The following is a 20,458-nucleotide window of genomic DNA, read 5'->3' as shown; positions in this document are numbered from 1 at the left end:
TGTTCCCTGAGCTCTACTAATATTTAAGTTTGCTGGTGTCCAGATAACCATATCCAACAGAAATCTTTGAAGGAAGTCATTATTACCCAGAGACTGAAAGGATAAAATAGGCAAAGAAAGAATTCTCTTTAAATGTAATTCAAGTGGGAAAGAACAGAGCACATTTCATCTGTAATATTTCTGACTTTACTATCACATCTATAAGAAGATACAGTTTTTTATTGAACAGATGTTTCTGGAAAAAAACATCAGCGTCAGAGTAGCTAAGAATTTCAGAATGGCAGCTGAAATGGTGTCATTTCTTATGTTTTTTATATAATATTGCAATACAATATTTGATCTGCACTTAATTATAAGAGGAAACCATCTAATCCACTTAATGAAACAGAGTTAAATATAGCAGAAAGGAGTACTATAATATATAATGAATTTTGGCAGCTGCTTATGTTTAAGGAAATAATAAATTCTACCCTAGAATTTGAAGAATTGAAAGAGGAAGCAAATTCTCATTGTATGCCTGAAGTCTAAAGGGCTATTCACCAGGGTACTAACAATCTTCAAGAGTCAATAGCTCAAGATCTCATTAAACCATAGAATAGGTTATGCATATTAAAACACTAAGGTCTGGCTGATTGCTCAGATGTGCTGCAGAAGTGTAAAATCTCATTTAGTTCTATTGCTAGCTTTCTGTCCAGCATTACCAAAGTGCTTTTGAACTAGAAAGCTGCTCTAAGAACTTCTATACTGCATATTTTCTTTCCCAAATTGGTGAAACCAGTCCACATTTGGTTTGGTACTGCAAACTGCAGTTATTCTATCATCAAAGGATTTATTCTTGCATCAGTTCACAAAATAAGATGTCCTATAAAGCCTTAAGCATATTAAAAATGATGGACAGAGAGTAGGTTTTCACATCCTCAGGTTGTACAATCATACTACTCATTTACATAATCATTATACATGAACATTTTTTGCATCAAAAATTATCTACCGTGTACAGTCTGTATACCTACAATCAGTAAAACTGTAAAAGAAAAAAATAAGTCGTCTTTAGCTAAATGAATCTCTTCCAGAAAAAAATGTCATCTTGTTCCCTCAAAAAATTGAAGGAAATTAGGCATAAAAATTGAGAGAAACAGGTAAAAAGATGTTCCTGGTTAAACATACAGTACTTAATTCAATTAAGTACTATTTCAAGAATAAACAGTTCTAAAAACATTTACTTGATTCTTCATCCAAGTGTGTTAAAAACTAATTTGATCACTAACCACTCTTGGATAAGCTTTGACTCTGAAGAGCTACAGTCATATATAGCAATCCATAATAAATTAAACAGCTGGAAGCTCAAGACTTAAGGCTGAAGGTAAGGTTCGCCTTTTTAAAAAGTGAAAATAATAAACCATTGCAAATAGGGCCTGTGGAGGGTTCTCTGGCATTTGAGCTCTCAGATCAGGATTAAATGCCTTTTGGGTCCTTTACTGAAGTCATTCAGGCTTCTTCAGTATTATGAATGATGGCACTATGAGGTGATGGCAGGAAAAGAGGTATCAAGCCCCTGAAGTAGTCAAGACCCTAAGCACAAAAAACTTTACCAATCAACCTGAAAAACTCCCAGATATTTTCAAGCAAATGGGATGTCATGGTTTAATCCCAGCCAGCAACTAAGCACCTTGCAGCCACTCACTTGCTCCCCCCCACCCAGAGGGATGGGGGAGAGAATCAGGGGAAAAAAAAGGTGAAACTCGTGGGTTGAGGTAAGAACAGTTCAATAGGACAGAAAGGAAGAAACTAATAATGATAATAATAACAATAATAATAAAAGGATTGGCATATACAAAACAAGTGATGCACAATGCAGTCGCTCACCACTCGCCGACCAACACCCAATTAGTTCCTGAGCAGCGATCTGCACCCACCAGGCCAACTCCCCCCAGTTTATACACCGGGCATGATATCACCTGGCATGGAATACCCCTTTGGCCAGTTTGGGTGAGGTGCCCTGGCTGTGTCCCCTCCCAGCTTCTTGTGCCCCTCCAGCCTTCGTGCTGCCTGGGCATGAGAAGCTGAAAAAATCCTTGACTTGGTCTAAACACTACTGAGCAACAACTGAAAACATCAGTGTATTATCAACATTCTTCTCATACTGAACCCAAAACATAACACTGTACCAGCTACTAGAAAGAAAATTAACTCTATCCCAGCCAAAACCAGGACAATTATAAAAAATGAAAGATGCATGTTTTACTAAAATACAAACCATATATGGCCCATAGAATACTGATTTTAATGTCCTTGTTACTGTTAAATTATTTTCTTCTCACACGTACCATTTAGTAAAAATATTGTCAGTTAATGGCACCGTATTGGAGTTTAAATTTATTTTTTTTTAAAAGAAGTATGCCTAGAAATTCTGTTCTGTAAGAACACTACTGAAAATATGATTATTAGGAAAACACTAAGATCAGATTGATGTAGGACTTTTGATGGGCAGCTGATGGGGATTGCTCTAGGTCCCTATTCTGAATGTAAACTGTTGCATGAAGAGGGCTGCACACATGTAGAGCAGTGTGCTGGGGTTTACATTGCAAGTCTTGAGCTGTAGCTCTGTATTGGGTCTGGCTGAGATGGAGTTAATACTCCCCACAGCAGCCCTCATAGCACTGTGCCCTGCATCAGTAGCTAGAAAGGTGTTGATAGCACACCAGTGTTTTGGCTACTGCTGAGCAGTGCTGGCACAGCATCAAGGCTGTCTCCCCAACATTTTTTGCCCTCCCCTCAATGGCAGGCTGGGGCAGGGCAAGATCTTGGGAGGGGACACAATCAGGACAGCTGACCTAAACTAACCAAACAGATATTCCATACCATATGACGTCAGCTCAGATATAAAAGCTAAGTAAAGGGAGACAGAGGGGGGGCATTTTGTCTTCCGGAGCAACCACTACGCGTACTGAAGCCCTGCTTCCCGAGAAGTGGCTAGACATCGCCTGCTGATGGGAAGTAGAGAATAACATCATCTGTTTTTTTTCTTTGCTTTCGCACGCGCGACCTTTGCTATCACTGTATTAAACTGTCCTTATCTTGACCCATGAGCCTTCTGTTATATTTTCTTCCCCCCCAGCTGAGGAGGGGGAGTGATAGAGCGGCTTTGGTGGGCACCTGGCATCCAACCAGGGTCAACCCACCACAAGCTCATATGCAACCCAAAAACTGTGAGAATGACTCTACAGAAAAACTCTGGCCTAAGAAAGTTACATGAACAGAGATTATTTTACTGTTCTCATCACTGCAGCACTGAAGTGTCTTTCCCAAGCAGTATCTCATTAACATCATATTCTCATTTTCACTTAAAAGTTGAAGTTGTGTATAGGATTTAGTAACTTTTTCCTTCCTTTAGTTTTAATTTCTCTGTTATGTAAGAGAAGGTATGTGGCAGACAGTACTGACATAGCACGGACCTATGACATATATTTCAACAAATATTTACATTCATTAAGAGCATAGGTGTTCTACTTCCAATAGATGGCGAAGATCTGTGATTAAAAAAATAAATAAATCACAGAAGAGAAAAATCAAGTATTGGACTGCAACAGAAATATTCTTACAAACTGTAATGTTGCTTTACTTACCTGGTCTTGCAGCCAGCTTCCAAACTTACCCATGTATCCATTTTTTGCGTATGAAACTTCTTGGGAAACAGGGGCTTGCTTTGTGCTTACATCTACTTCTATTTTGTCAGTCCCAAAGCATTTTACAGAAGGAATACATGTTTTAATTTCCACTTTATTAAGATCTTTAGTCTTTAGCTACTAGTGAAGAGAGAGGCACTGATTGACTGGATAAGATGTGAATGCACTCTCTAAAGAGATTTATTTAAAACTTCGACCTACCTTTTCAGTGACCCTCTCTGAACAAATGTCCTGAGTATGCTTCTCCTGCATAAGAATTTCTATTTTAGAAAAGTACAGCTTAGTTTGATGGAGGCCAGCAATGGACTGCTCCATGCTTTTCTCCCCTCGCTGAGGAGTTGACATTGAGCTCAGGAACTAGAAAAAAAAAATTATTTTAATACCTGCTTTTAAATATTATTTCTTGAATAAACTAAAGTTAAAAGTCTCACAGGATTAAAATTCCTTGGGTCTAAGCTGGAACGCAATTGTTAATCCCAGAAACTGAAAGATCAAATTTCTTTATATAATGTAAGCAAATAATACATTTTAATAAAATAATTTACATTACATTTCTAGGATTTACCTCAGGGCAAAGATACATCTTTTAATGGACCTCCAAACAAGAGTAAATTGAACACACTGCCTGTTTTGTTTGGCAGGCTGCTAGCCCCAGAGTATACAGTGCCCCACCGGTTCACAAAAGCAGCCCAGGATCAGCCACACTATTCCATTTGCTCAGTTAGCATTGTAAGGCAAAAGGGAAAGGCAGGCAAGTGTGCTGTACAAAATTATCAGGTAGGAGAAGGTGTGGTAGGGCATAAATCCCTAGGGAAGTCAGTGCCACAAAGTCAATGTTCTAATGCGCAAGAAATAACTTGCTACTTTCACAGTCGCAGTTATAATTTTATTCACTGTATTTAACAAAATGATGTAATAAAAGTACTTTTAAAATGGATGCATTTGAAGTAATTAAGGCATTTTCATGATCAAGAAGCCCACGATAGGGAAGAGACTCTTACATTCATCCCTCCTTCCAGTAATGCCTGCTTGCATAGGAGAGGTGAAATCAAAAGTCCATCATGAAAACATACTTTGAAAACTTGGTTCTATTCTTCAAGCCTTGGGTTTTTTTCTTTGTTTATTCACTCTCTAGGGAACAGGCAAAGTAGAAGAAACTTCATGTTTTACTAAGTATGTGTTCTCATGGCCCGTAATTTTCACCACTTCAGTCTCGGCAGTTCACTACAACTTAGCTATGTCTTTATCGGTTTTCTTTACTGTGCCATATGAAAATGTGGTCACAAAGAGTATTGCCCATCATAAACAAATCAGCTCTAGAAGGGAAGGAAAAGTGTCCTTGGGCTCTATCTAGAAATTCTGAAGTGCTCCACACCTGATTACATCCAAGGAACTGCAAAACTGCTGGCACCTGTGTGCAGCAGCAGGTGCCTGAATCATGGTTTGAGAATCTGTGTGTCAGCTGTGGGACCCCAGCACCCCCTTCCCCCTTCAGCAGAGTATTAACATGCATTTTTTTATCTTTATGATCCATGTGTATATTCTACATTTAGAAGAACTGACCCAACTATTCTTGTAAGGCTGCACATACAGAACTGGCCTGGTACTAGCCACATCCTGACATATATTACAAGTTTGAATACATAGTCATAATACCATTTTAAAAGGGGAAAAAACCCTACTGCTAATCCAGTATTTTTTCTTGCAGGAACTTTCAACTCTACTGCCATCCCTGTTTGAGCCAATACTTTAAAAACTCCTTGTACTGAACAGATTAGATTGATATTTTACTTTAATGCATTTTGTCAAGGAAGCATCCAATGGGAGCAAGTTACTATATAGACTCAACACGGCTTGCCACATTTTTGCTAGTGTTTTCAATGTCCACACAACAAGAAATTGCTCATTAAATTTATAGACCAATTTTATGCTAACTGTACTCATTACAGTCTGTGAGGAAACTAGGTAATTGGGTTGTTATACTTCTATCTTTAGAAATAAATTAGAATTACTGCTTAGTTAGAATAATTTAAAATGTCTGACTGTGCCTGTTCTAAGCATCCATTAACAAATGCTGGCTTCTACTTGACTTCCCACTGCATTAAACAGTCGATTTCTGTACACAAGACAAAGCAGCTAATCAAATGGAGGTTGAAAATAAATATGCAGGGAGCAGGCATACAAACCGCAGTGTTAAAATATGTTTGTCCTATGCCAAGATTCATTTGTAAATTTAACCCAGGTGTTATACTTACTAAGTCATGTTGATGTGTTTTCAAGATGGTTAACTGCTAGAAAACAAATAATATTTACAGTACAGTTAAATGGAGTTATTCAGCAATACTCAAAAGCAGAATCTGAAAAGATAGGTGTACAGAAGCATTTGCATGCTGCAGTACTCAGTACTGAAACACCTAACTCTGTCCTGGTTTCAGCTGGGACAGTGTTATTGTTTTCCTAGTAGCTGGTATAGTGTTATGTTTTGGGTTCAGTATGAGAAGAACATTGATAACACACTGATGTTTTCAGTTGTTGCTAAGCAGTGCTTAGACTAAGTCAAGGATTTTTTCAGCTTCTCATGCCCAGGCAGCACGAAGGCTGGAGGGGCACAAGAAGCTGGGAGGGGACACAGCCAGGACAGCTGACCCAAACTGGCCAAAGGGGTATTCCATGCCAGGTGACATCATGCCCGGTGTATAAACTGGGGGGAGTTGGCCTGGTGGGTGCAGATCACGGCTTGGGAACTAACTGGGCATCAGTCAGTGAGTAATTGCATTGTGCATCACTTGTTTTGTAGATCCTAATTCTTTTCTAATTATTATTGTCACGTAATTATTTTTATCATTACTATTTTCTTCCTTTCCATCCTATTAAACTGTCTTTCTCTCAACCCACAAGTTTTACTTTTTTCCCCCCGATTCTTTCCCCCATCCCTCTGGGCAGGGGAAGTGAGTGAGCAGTGTGGTGCTCAGTTGCCAGCTGGGGTTAAACCATGACAAACTCTTAGATCCTTCCTTTTACAACTAAGGGACTCTGACTTCCATGCTCAAGACTCCTAAAATTATGCACAGTCTCTATGTGACTGTTCAGAGATCTAGGAAAACTAGTATAACAAAGCCAAGCTGTCCACTAGAAAATACTAGCAAAGAGTGCAGAGACAGAAATTTTATATTTGTGAAGATATACTAACTCTCTGCAGGGAGCTGCAAGGAAACACTTCCCTGCACTTCTGAAGGCTTTGGGTTCATAAACCTGAATTCTTTCCCAAAGTGGAACAACTAAGCCTACTCCAAACATCTCAGAGGCTAATAAATTATCACACTATTATCTTTTAATTTCATATCTTTGAGATAGCTAACCAGAGAGGTATACAAGCTATAAATTAAATTCTATCTTCTGAATAAGGGACAATTAACTCCTAGCTACCAAAAAGTTATCAGCCACCATGCTGTACAATGTCCTGAATATAGATGCAGTCACCCAATTCATTTAGTGTTCAAAGTTCCACTTTCCATACAATAAAGATTAACTGAGCCAGGAGGAAAAAAAACAAAACCAGAACTGTAAGCTACTATTTGGAAAGCTCACATATAAACAAAACAACAGATGTTTCAGTTTGTTTTGTGAAAGGTGGTAATTGAAGATCAGTCATCCCTGCATCAAACAAGTGCTCTAAGTCTGTTGACTGAACAGTGCTGTGACAGCACCGCAGGTCCTCCTGAGAATGCCTTCTAAGTTGAATTCTGTAGGCAAAATAATCTAAGGATTGCTTTGTTTGAGATATGACTAACAAAACCGCTTGGCAGTAGCTACATCTCTGCTATTTTTTGGAATTCCAGAAATAACTGTAGGTAACTAAAGAAATTCACACAAAAAAAATTAGGCATGGATGGGATGTTATGCAAATGCACGTTATGCAGATACTAAGCTATGAGAGTGGTTTGTATTTTGAACCTGGCTACCTGTGAAGTGCAGCATTAGTTCACCAACTAAATCTTGCTACAGCCATTGCCTTAGAACAGCAATATTACTCCTGTAAGACCGGGCATTCTGCTGTTGTATCAGGAAAGATACTGACTGGGAATAGAATAATCAAATCTAAAGTGGTTCTTTATGGGTATTACATTTTTAATTACAAAAGTGAAAGCAACTCTGATATTAGGAAAGAACATCAGAAGTCCTGTATCAAATGTCAGTAAGTTCTGCATCAAATTAAAGCAGTGAAATATTCTAGAACTTGAATAAACTAATAGATCTTCACCCCCCAAAAAAGTTAGAATACATAGTAGAGAAGAAGTGGGAGACTTAACATTCCTAAAGTAGTTTTTGGTAGGAATGGATGCACCTGCCACCTGGATGCTAAAGCAGTATATACTTTGTAGAGATGACATGGTGGAGGAGCTACAAGAGGGGCATTCCATACATCCATCAGTGGCTCAGTTCAGGGAGAAAAAAAGAGTACAGCAATTCCAGTATCCACAAAAATTTGAAGTTACTACCTACTAGATATACACTAGATGTAATTACCTGTTACTGAATAGATTCCCTTAAATTGCTCATTTTGGACAGTATTTCCACAGAGTAATTTCTTAATATTAGGGCACTTCACCTTAGAAGGAAAAAGTTTAAGATTAGAGCTTCAAACGATTTAAAATAATGTATGCACTAAGTAGTCACTTTTTTGTAGGTTGTTCAATTGGCTAAAAACTTGGTGTTATATACAGCAAAAATGCATCCAATGCATTTCTGTCCCTGTAGTTTTGTCATCCATGAAACGCAAAGTTATATTTGATCAGAAGTATGGAAATTTTCATGGTAACTACATTTATTCACAAGGGTAGTTTTATTCTTTGTTTTCTTAGTGTACTCAAACTTTGGATGCAATATTAAAGGAACATGTCAATGATCAGAAGTCACACATAATGTGCAGATCCCAACTTCAAGTTGCACTTCTACTTGTATAAAGTGTGAGGAATCCCTACAGAATGCAGAAAAACAAACGTATGAATTGGGATTCGTTAGTGTGGTAAAAATGAAGCCTCCTTATTTTACGCATTATCATGAGAAAACTGCTATGCTGTGATACATTCCAGCCTATCATGAACACTTTGAAGCCAACCAGGATTCCCCAGTATTCATCATCACTGCTCCAACCAGGAACATTTTTTTCTGAGGACTTTGTCTCTTACTTTATGAGTAAAGTACCTTGTAACCCAAGAACCAGCTCCAAATCACGGTGGAAATCCACATAGCCTTCTCTTGGCATAAAAAGCCTGGACAAAATCAGCTGCTAAGAGAGAAATACAAGTGCAACGTGTGTGAACAGAATATCCAAAACTGTGAGGGTGTTTGCTCAAAATCCGGTAAGGCTGAAAATTATGACAACCATCAGCCACATTAAACACTAACCAGGCAGTTACCAAGAGACCTTGGGTGGGGGAAAAAAAGAGAGTCGGTTTAAGACCAAGTATAAAAAGCAGTAAAATTCAGAAGAGGGTAGCAGTCAAAACCTGATCTGACACTGAGAAGATGCCCTCCTGGCCTCTCTGGCTCTGTTGAGACCCTCCATGGCAGCCTGGAGCAGCCTGCATTCTGGCCAGTGGGCTGACAGCACAGGGTGCAACAAGCCCCCAGCACCCCTGGGGTGTCTGCACATCACCTTGTGGGGTGCTATCCCAGCAGCTGGGTGGATGGATTAGCAGAGTGTAGGGAACAGCATGGGTACACATGCAGCTACAGCACCCATGTCTCCCAAGAAGATGGACCTAAATATTGTAAGGCACTCCTAGAAGGGTGGGCTCTTATAACCCAAACCTCCCGTTAATAGGATAGAGGTGAGCATGTCACTGCAAACTTGTGGGGAAATTGCTGAAGAAAGCCATTTAGATACCTGAAGGTGTTCACTAAGGTTTTGTAAGGGTCTAGTACATTTATCTGTTATATTGCTGCTATTAATCCTGCATGTATAGTTCACAGACTAACAGTTAATTACAAGCTATGAATAAATCAACAAACCACTTCAATTCCAACTTCATTTAAGCCAAGAGTTGTATTCCCCTACAACAAGCATATGCACTCTCTTCAGTGTTTTCTTCTTCATACTGATACCCAGAGGGTTTTTTCTTTTTTTTTTTTTTGTTTGGGTTTTTTTTTGTTTGGTTGGTTGGTTTTGGGTTTTTTTGTTTGTTTTTATTTTATTATTATTTTTTCCTTTTCCTTCACCTGAGGGCACCTAAGACATTCAGGAAAACAACCAACTAGCTATACAGGTAACATTTGCTTCAGTACTCAAGACTGATTCCAACCAAACTACTATGGTAACTGTAGTCCCCCATAATAACAGCTCCAAAACCTGGACCAAAATAGATCATGTCTTTGAAAAGTGGATATTAAATTCTTGGGCTAGACAAATGCAAATTTAAAAGATTTAACATATATTCTAGCTTTCTTCATGTGGCTTCTTGAACAAGATGCTCTAATGAATTTAATCCACTAAATGAGATTTTTGCATCAGGAAATTCAAATTAAACACCATATGAAAGATTGGTGTATTTCTACCCCCTGCAACGGGCAAAGTTTAGTTTTAGGTCACTTCTAGAACACATTGAAAAAAGTGTCATTCATATTTATTTCTTTTTTTAAGCAGAGTAAAAAAATAGTTACATTTAATTTTGTATGGTTTGCTTCTGAGCTTCTGCTGATGACATTTTTATAAATTAGAGATAATCAAGAATACTTTCCCGTTTTTTAACTTCACAAATTCTCGAAGTCTTTTGAAAGTGTAGAACTGCAAAATCTAATGCCTGGGTTACAAAATGTAGGGCCTCATTATCATCCCTATATCCTAAGTAGACTTGCATAAAACTATACATTGACATTGATCCATGACTCAGAACCTTTTGGAGGCTCAAAAATACTGATGTTCATTAAGTGTAAATGTACTACTACTAGAATTTGGTTTTTATTTATGGGCTCCTAACTTTTGATTAATAAAAATAATTATCTCCCAGAATTCTTTTTCCTTTCTTCTGTAATCAAGATTAAAGCATTCTGTATTATGCATCAGGATTTTTAAAACTAAGCTTACAAGAAACATTGTCACCTTAGCAACTACTTTTTAGAAGTCACTTACTCTGTAAGAGCTGATTTTTAACATGCACTTAGAGTTTAAAATAATTTCTACACTAGCAACTGGCATTCTTCGTTACAATTTCAGAAAGCCATAAAGACTTAAATCTGAAAAATAGTATCAAAATATTACAGAGTCTTAGTTTACTACGAACACATGTTTTTGTCACGTAACTGTTTTCAAAGCTATTCATACAAATGCCATACAAAGAAAGTGGCTAGTGGAAACCAGAGTAATCTAGAATTCCAAGAAATACTAAAGAAAAAAAAAATTGCAGTTAAAAAAAACACATAAAAGGCAGTTATTCACATGTAGTCAGCCTGGGAAATGAACACCTTAGCTGACAGTTGCATCCCCTCTAGTTCCAACCAACACTGCTCCAATGCTGTATTTATTACTCCCCACTTCTACTGCTCCTAAGCACTTTTCCAAGTTAACTGAATATCTGTACTTTTTTTTTCCAAGTGCTAGAAGAAAACTACTCTTCCACTACTTTCTGTCCAGAAGGTACCCTCCCCTATTAACAACCAAATTCTTACCTACTTTACTGTTTATATATTCCATTTGTGGAATATGGAATCAAAGAACTGGAAATCCTTCCTTTTCTCCATAACTTAACTGAGTGCTTCAAACAAGCACAGTAGGAGCACTTCTCCAATTAACATTTACCCAGCACATTCCACCTCCTCATTCCCTTAATACATCTGACTCACAACCACCAGCTCAAGTGACTGGAAAATAACCTACTAAAGCAAAAAATGCATAAAGTTACACAGTCATTGGACACATAACTTCATAGAAACCTACATTTGGGAAAGTAGAGAGTTTCCCCTGGAAATAAGTTAATTTTATTAAAGACAGAGAGGACCTGTAGAGAGATGCAGTGTCTTGTATTAAGTCCATTGATGTACTACGAAAAAAATGAAGGCTTTCAGAGAGACAAACTCTTCTTTTAGATTTAGTCTTAACATAAAGGGTTACAAAGGTTACCAGACCACTTCTCCCCCTTCTCCCAGAAGGGTTACTCTTCTTTTCTAAGTAAAATGAAAAATGAACTCATTCCCCTTGAATAACTATGGATTAGGCTTGTAATCAAAAGCTGGACAGAAGATTCCTTCCATCCTTATCAGGATTTTTTGCACCTTCTCTGCCCATTTCTTATTTAAAGTCAAAGCCTGGTAGATAAAATAAACCCTCAAATTAGGCCGTTAAATTGATCTTCTAGTCAGCTGAATAGTGCATGAATAGCTGTATTTTTTAAACAGCATTTCTGTTATTTTGAAAATTTTGTATTGGTTAAGCAGTAGGAGGTAACTTTACTATCTGTATTAGTCTTTGAATCATAATTCAATAATCCCTGACAGAATAGGAAGGCTTCTGCCTACCTTGCCTATTTGGTCTGTGCCACACCATTCTGAAACTCCACCTGCTGGATAATCATCTTACAACAAGCCTAGAGAAGCTTTTGTTTCACCACTATTAATACAAAATCTAGATACAATGATAAAACTGATTGAACAGTATACCTGATTATACATTCTTCATGTTTTCCTTTCTACCATTCTCTGTCAGTACTACAATCAAGTGAAACCTCTGGATAGATTATTTTTTCTAAACACATCAGGTTAACTGGCCATATTCACAACTAATATCGATTTCTAGTAATGCAGTTATATACAGGAAAAGTCATAGCTTCATGTTACAGCTAAGGAGAAAAAAAGTATACTTCATGCTTTTCAGCCTCTGATAGTAGAAATGCAGAAAGTAATGTGCAAATGTAAGAACCACCTTTAATTTTTCAAATGCTATGAGATAAAAGAAAAGGTTAAAAAAATGCCTCGGAACTCCAGAAGAGTACCAACTCCAGAGAATGCCAATTCTAAGATAGTTAATTTGAAACATACACATCCTTCTGAGTGCTAGATGACCCTTCTGCTTGCTGCTCCTTTCAGTAAATTAAGTCAAATCATGATACGTACATTCTGTTAAAGCTACAATGAAGCATTCAACTTTCCCTATGGCTGAGCTCTACTATTCACATTCAGAACATTTCTAGCTTTGGGGGTGGAAGGAAAAGTAATTGAATTTGAGGGTTGTAAGTGAAAGGTAGCAACCTGAGGTATTTTTATAATACAGAATTTACTTAACCACTTCCTTATACACAAGTCAAACATTCAAGTTTGAAACAGTAACTGACAGTAACTTTTTACGCATAATTTCCAACCCCAAAACACATATTAAGTTAGATCTGTGTATTTGCTGTTATTTTATCTTATAGTATGTCTTATAAATACACTTGCCACCAAGTACTATTCTTTATTATGATCTACCATCCTTTAGGAATAATTCAAAAACAATGCAGGGTGATATACACTCAAGACTTGCAAATCATACCTGGAGCAGTCTGTGCTACTGAAATGCTGGAAGAGGCATTACATTTGAGAATGGTAATTCAATCAAAAGTTGTGAGAACATGTATTCAGTTAGAATACTGCTCAAATATTTCTCTAGAAACAAAAAATGAACACCATTTTCGACAGCTGATGATGTAGCACAGGCAGTACAAAAAACCCCCAAAACTCTGTTGCTTGCAGATTATTATAATGTCAGCATGTCATCACAAAATAAGCACAACTGAAGACTATCTGCAATGAGAAGTTTTATAGAAGCTTCAAGACAACTATTATTTCTGATGGAGAACTATTTTTTTCCTCTTGAAAGAAGTCCATCTATTTTTGCCAGATCTCCAAATGAAACTGTTGCAGAACCTCTCTGGGCTGGTTTTGCCTAAGAAAAAAAGACAAAAAAAATAAATATGTACAGGGCTAATTTTAAATTAAAATATTTTGTAAAAAGCTTTTAAAGCATCAGTAATTTAAAAAGTAGCTTCAAAGAGAAAATAGCTCAGCTTCATGTTACCTGTGATTCATGGAACTTCCAGCCAATCATGTAGTAGATCTGAAATGTGGCAGGTACTGAGCCATCGCTATTTCCGTACATTTCTGTTAGGGCAGGAAGGGAGAGGAAAAAAGGTACACAGAACATCAGTTCTAAGAAATACTTAGCTCTCACAACATTAGAACTAAGTATGACATATTCATCATAATTACTCTTGGTGAAAGATTTGGGACAATAAAAATATCTCATTCTGGTGCATCAACACAGTTCAAATCATGTCATCATAATTAAGGTTAAAAATATCTGTACAGTAATGGTATTTTGTTCTATTCCAAAATGGTTTCTTTTACACAGAGGTCAGAGAAAGAGACATAGAAAATATGTTCTTAAAGTCATTTCGGATTAACTCATTACCTCTCAAATACTTACCTTGGTATATTGCAGCAGCTGCCAACATTGTCTCCCTGTGTAGCAGAGGTTTTCTATTCCAACAGCAATTACTCTCCCCCATACCTAAAAATACGTTTTAGCTTTAAGAAAAAGAAGATATTGCACATGCCATGAGTTAAGTGTCATGCACTAATGACAGATTTTTACTAAACCATAACAAGTATAGAATCCTCTGAATCTCCCTGTAAGAGAGACCAACATACTGCACATAACTAGGTGAGTTTCTTACCTATAAGAATCCAAACCTTTCAATGCCAATGCTTTGCAATTTACAGTTTGTATTGCTAGGAATGATTTCAAATTATTACTTCTTCAGCCTGAGTCTTCCAACTTTTAGGCTTTCTAGTATCATTGATTTTAAGCATAAGTACACAGTGTTTATTCAAACACACCACTTATACGTATTTTTTTTAACACAGATAAGCATCAAAATGACTATCCCAAGAGATTTTTAATAAGAAATAAAATAGCCACAATTCTAATCTCTTTAATCACTTATTGCACCTGAATGTTTCTGCAGAGAGTGAAAGTTTTATTTTCATTAAGGAGTTAGTCTAAACAACAACAGCTGATTCAGAATAAGAAGATGCCCAGAATTGCTCTGTAAATAACAACTGACTGCATAGGAACGACTACTTTACAATCCATGACAAATGCAATCAGAATACTAACTCAATTGTTAAGCATCTCAATTGTTTTTTGCATTCCTCAGCAGACTCCAATTTGAGGGCCTATTTATGCTCATTCCAAAGCAGTTTCCTGAAGTCCTGATACTTAGAGAGGCTTGCAGGAAAAGTTAGTATGTGGCATACATGCTTCTGTCTCCCTTTCAGGGCTCTTCAGCAGCTTACACTGAACAGGCTCACAAAGAATGGGAATACAAGGGAAGCAGAAAATTCATAGCAGACCATGAAGTTGCAAATCTTTGACTTCTGTTTCCCAACACAAATCTGCTGACAGGCATAATCTCTTGAATCACTAGAGATCAGGGAAAAAAGTAATGCTTCCACTGTTACAATAAGCTTTATTTATTATTTATTTATATTTTTTTAAGGAAGAAATTTTTTACAAGGGTAGTGAGACACTAGAACAGGTTGCCCAGAGATGGTATAGATACCCCATCCCTGGAAACATTCAAGGTCAGGCTGGACAGGGCTCTGAGCAACCTGATCTAGTTGAAGACCATTGCAGGAGGATTAGACTAGATGACCTTTAAAGGTCCGTTCCAACCCAAACCATTCTATGATTTGGAGTTAAAAAAAACCACAGTGAAACTCTTCTGTGTCTGCATCACCAATACACAAAACATTCATGTTTCCACAAAGTATATACTTGCCTTGCAAGTCTTCCATAATCTCAAACAGCCCTGGGTAGTTTACCTGAATTTCATCAGTATCCTAAAAGAATTGAGAAGCTTGGTTTTAGAGCATATCAAGCTAAAACAGTAACATTATGCTAGCCTTCAAAGCTGCTAAAGGACTATTCACCTACCACTTCTATTCAAACTGCGTATTTCTCAGAAGAATATTCTGTCTTATCATTTCTAAAAAGTTTGGGTTAGTAGCCCAAATGAAATCAAATTTTAATTGAAATGCCATTATTTTCTCCTTGGTTTTAGAAGAAACAGCAAGACTGTCTAAAGTTTTTTCAAGCAGGTCTAACATTTTCTGACATTTTGCCAAGAAGACCATCCAAATTCTACTGGGCCACCAGCCAAAGATACACTTCAGTTGGTTTCATTAATCACAGTGAAGCTGAGAAGAGAGGCAGTCCAGGCTATTTCAGAAACTTATTCAGCAAGGTGCGCAACATGCAGAAAGAAGCACTACATTACCAATACATTCATAAATAGTATTTTTTATATACCAGCAGCTCTCATGTGCTGGATTGTTCTATCTGATTGTTCTCTTATTTAGAATTACCACAGTCAGGGTGTTAAAGCCAGCTCTCGACAGCAGGTGTCCCAAATCAGAGACAGCAGTGAACGGTGATACATGAGGAGAAAATCCCCCTTCTCTCTCCAATTCTGCTAGCTGCAAAGAGCAGCGAAGCTCATACAGAGTGTCTCCCCCAAACATTGCACCAATGAATACTCCATCTGGCTTCAGAACTTGGTGAATCTAGAACACAGAAAAAAAAATGTAAAATGTTTTTTGTTATTAAGCCTATGTAACTAAGAAGTTGTTAGGACTTTTTTTTTTTTTTTTTTAAATGAACTTAAAAGCAATAGTTATGCTACTTGTAACAGACTTTTAATATTGACTGTATTCCACAAGGCACGCTGCGCCAAAGCTTTTGGTAGCGCTGCAAGATAACTAACCTGTCTGAAAAGAGACTATTTGCTCTTAAGAAAGAGTGAATCCCCAGTAATTACACTTACAGTCCGGAAACACAAAATGCACTGTGGAAACCTAGGGCAAAACTATTTTCAGTGGGATACTCCTAAAAAAAAAAATCCTCAATTAATGTCCTTCTGAAAGTAAGGTAGATTAAGATAGCTTCTGCTTACTTTTACTTTCTCAGATGAAGGCAGCAAAAATACTTTTTAATGGCCTGATTTAAGAGAAATGGAGGTCTTACTTTCCAGTAGTGATCTTGCACTTCTGAACACACAATAGAGTAATGCAATTCTTATTATGTCTACCTCTACTTATTTTTAACTAGCCAGAAAAGCAATATCATGACTCAAACGTCAAGGCTGACAAGCTGCTTTCTCATCTAGTAAGTCCTAGCCCCATTCCTACTGAGAAGGCCAATAAATTCATGCTTTCTTGTTTCCTTAAGAATTGGCAATGGTCCCTGGTTTAGATATCCAGAAGAGCCGTATTACATAATCAGTTTAACAAGACAGCAAAGGCTTCAAACAGTTTACCTTACTGATTTGAAGCAAAAATCTTTTAAACTGGTTTTTAATTCAGTATTAATCAAGCTACCTTTTCTATGCTAGTAAATGAGCCTTTAATTGACAAGTAAGAAATTTAAGCAGTTGAAGGCAGTTTCCACTAGTTAAAACCAGTAGTCCCGACATAGGAAATGAGCATTCACAATGAAAGTTGGCCAAGAACCCCAGTTCCGTCCCCTTTGAGGGACATTATAAGGTGTCAGTTATTTTTACCATGGGGGTAAAAATATTTGACACTCTATAGAACACTTAAGTTCCAGAGAAAATTATGTATTTCTTTCCAAGTCTTTCTGTCTGTTTGTTTTAAAGTACTGAAGGCATTCCAATTTCTATTTTTATTATTTCCGTAACAGTAAGGTACTCCTATTCATACCAACAGGTGGTAGAATAGCACTGTAACGACTCACAAATTTGAAATAAATGAAAAAACAGCAAATTGGTTAAAATATTCCTTGCTCTTGCTCCAGTTTGAAAGAAGTTTTCACCTGTAGGAAGGCCCTGAAATAATCCCAAATCAGATTTTTTTCAGTAACAGTTTCAGTTTCCTGTCCTCAACAAGTATTCGCTTCATTTCAAAATCAAAAAGCCTTTATCTGATTAAAGTTGTATTTCAAAGTAAATAGCTGAGACATAAAAATAATAAAAGTTCCATAAACCAGTTCTAGAGAAGTTAGATTTGGAAAACTCTTGTACTACAAGTAGTAAGAACTAACACACAATAAAAATAAATAGCATTGCCTCAGTTTACATTAGTTACTGTGATCTCAGCTATTGAGACTATAAAATACTATACAAACATGTTGTTTCACAGTTATTTATTCCAAATTGATTTGAGACAGTAAATAAATAGAAATATCAACTGATGCTCCTCAAACTACCAAAAATACTGCAAGAAATACTTGTGTGCAACATGAGCTATTTCTGTGTCTCTTATTTTAAAAAGACCTGGAAATAGAGAGTGCTCTGGAGGCAAGTAATGGCAAGTGTTTTTAGTACCAAAAAGCAGTTTCTTACCTCTCTAAAAGCTCTAGGAAGGTCATTCACCCAATGTAAACTGAAATAACAGAAGCGTACATTTTATAATTGCACATTAAATAAAATTTAGGGAATGCAAATAATAGTTACATTATCTGTTTCAGAAGCCAAAGCAACAAACTAGTTTCTCAAGCTGCAAAACTTCTGAAATGCCTGCCTAAAAGTGATACTAAATAAAAACAAAAGTTCATACAAATAGCTTTTTTTTTTTTTTTTTTTTTTTGTTAAGTTGAGAAGATGAAGGTCCTGGAAACTAGTTATCAAAATGCAGGAAAGAGAGAAAGTACATGTCTTTTGAAGGAAAACAAACAAACCAGTAAGAATCATGAGAAAAGCAGTTTTTCCTAATGTACACTCATGTTAACTATGCAAGTACATTTCTTACTGCTGTTTAATGGACAATTAATCTATCTCTTCTTTTTTCTTAAAGTTACTGTGAAAAGAACATCATTTAACATCTTGAACCAAAAAATAAAATGTAAAGAAATGATTAACACATACCTTAAGCTGCTAACAACAAGATCAAATGTATCTTCTTTGAAAGGAAGGTATTCCTCATCAGCTACAACACTGACCATAGGGATTTCAGATTGTACAGCATTTTTCTAATGTTGGGTTAGAAGAAAAACAACATCAGAAACTCACTTCTTTTGTTTTCCTGTATTATGGAATTGAAACACATTAGCATTCGGAAAGCTACTTACTAAAGCATTCTCTGCAATATCAACTTGAATAAGTTTTTCAACTGTTTCCTGAAATAGAATTTAAAAAAATCTATCAAATATTTACATTTTTTTTTCCTAAGTTGGCATTAGTCATTTTTTGGAACGCTTACACATACTTGCAAGAACTTAGAAAGAATTTCTTCAATAATTGATTAAAACTTTATATAAAGCAGAAAGCATCTTTTCCCCCAACGTAGTACTTTGCAATTCCTCTCAGGGAGAACAGCTGAGGTAGAAGTAGTAACAGAAAACATATTCTGCATTTTTAGGTATAAGTTCAGTCAAATATAAACCATGGATTAACATCCAATTAAGTACCTTTACTTACAGCGCGGTTCACGAAGGCTAGCCTGTTCACTGCTTAAAAGTCTCTGTAATGATACTCGTCTTCAACAACTAAGTGCATTGATCAGAAAAACAGGCATATCCCTACTCAAGACTAAAGGTTAAGTGCCATACAACAGATAGCTTCCCTTGCACTACCATTTGTCTAGTCTTCAGTGACAATAAATATAGAATAACAGCTTGCACAACACACATCTTTCTTTGGATGACAGCTACAGATACGGAGAGGTGGGGAGGTTACATTTACCTCATCAAGGTTCAGAGGATTGGTTTAAGTTATCGCTGAGCCCTATTTGAAAACAGAGGGATAAAGAGATACTCGTTTTAAACACTTTCAAGTATGAAGAGCGAGTACCTTGGTTAAATGTCGAGCTATGTAACCTCTTCCAGAGCCAAGATCCAAAGCAAGAGGAAACGTTCTAAAGGAGAAGTTTAGCAACACAAAACACGATCAGGACTTAAAACTATTTTAAGTGACTGCATCAGGTTTCGCCTGCCAACTTCCGAACACCGTTCCCAACTAAACACGCCGAGCATCCTTCCGCGGCTACCGCTAGGAGCAGGTGCAGAGCAAGGCTCTCCCCACCAGCCAGCGTTTCTTCCCGAGCGCCGCGGCCCTCGCCCGACACCCCGCAGCCGCGGGGGCGAGCGGGGGTGGGTGGGTGGCACACGGAGCCGTGCCCCGCTTCCCCTCCCGGCGAGGCTCACCTGGTGATGTCGAACACCCTGTCCGCTATCCTGCCGCCGACCTAGGAGGAAAGCCCGCCGGTCAGCGGCGGGGGGCATCGCCCACGCCCCCGGCAGATCACCCCGCCCCCGGCTGACGCCTCCCCCACCTTGGCCAGGGGGCCGCCCGGGACCGCCCCGGGCCGCCGGCCGCCGCCGCCCCACCTCCTCCCGCAGGTAGTCGCACTTGGCGGGCTCGGCCTGCACCGCCGCCCAGTTCTTCTGCTTCCGCTTCAGCCGCCGGTCGAAGGGGCTCAGCGCGCCCGAACCCGACGAAGAGCCGGCGGGAGGAGAAGCAACAGCGGCCGCGGATCCTCCCGACGGCGCCCAGAGCCGGCGACGGCCGCCCCAGCCCCAGCCCCAGCCCGCCCGTAGGGCCGGGCGGCCGCATCCCCCCAGGGCCCGCGCCGCGGCGGCCATGGCCTCGGGCGCGCGCCCCCGGCGCATGCACGGCCTCTGTGTCCCCGGAGCCGCCCAGCTCGGCCGCCAACTCCCTGTGCGCATCCGCGCCGCTCCCCCCCCCCCCCCCCCCCAACCTTCCGCCGGCCGCGACGTGTGATTG

The 20,458-nt window shown here is 38.4% G+C and overlaps 1 protein-coding gene across 3 annotated transcripts; it reads right to left on the bottom strand.

The window, feature by feature from the left end:
• Positions 1-12,583: 12,583 nt before the first annotated feature.
• On the bottom strand, positions 12,584-20,421 carry NDUFAF5 (NADH:ubiquinone oxidoreductase complex assembly factor 5). 3 transcript variants are annotated; one of them, XM_075035488.1, is made up of 11 exons: positions 20,062-20,415; positions 19,879-19,919; positions 19,526-19,589; positions 18,805-18,852; positions 18,602-18,705; positions 18,080-18,119; positions 16,086-16,283; positions 15,500-15,560; positions 14,143-14,226; positions 13,735-13,817; positions 12,584-13,602 (listed from the first exon to the last, which is right to left on the bottom strand). In XM_075035488.1, exons 1-11 carry the CDS (start codon positions 20,398-20,400, stop codon positions 13,516-13,518), a joined length of 1,149 nt encoding a protein of 382 aa, XP_074891589.1. In that variant the 5' UTR covers positions 20,401-20,415; the 3' UTR covers positions 12,584-13,515. The 3 variants fall into 3 exon arrangements, with proteins under 3 accessions (XP_074891589.1, XP_074891586.1, XP_074891588.1); XM_075035485.1 differs by lacking the exon at positions 19,526-19,589 and having other exon boundaries at positions 20,007-20,421; XM_075035487.1 differs by lacking the exon at positions 19,526-19,589 and having other exon boundaries at positions 20,062-20,405.
• Positions 20,422-20,458: the final 37 nt, after the last annotated feature.

The sequence above is a fragment of the Buteo buteo genome, chromosome 9, assembly GCF_964188355.1.
Source record: "Buteo buteo chromosome 9, bButBut1.hap1.1, whole genome shotgun sequence".
In the NCBI taxonomy this organism is placed as follows: domain Eukaryota; kingdom Metazoa; phylum Chordata; class Aves; order Accipitriformes; family Accipitridae; genus Buteo; species Buteo buteo.
Note: the sequence above shows the minus strand (reverse complement) of the source record. Positions and strands in the feature narration are given on the sequence as shown.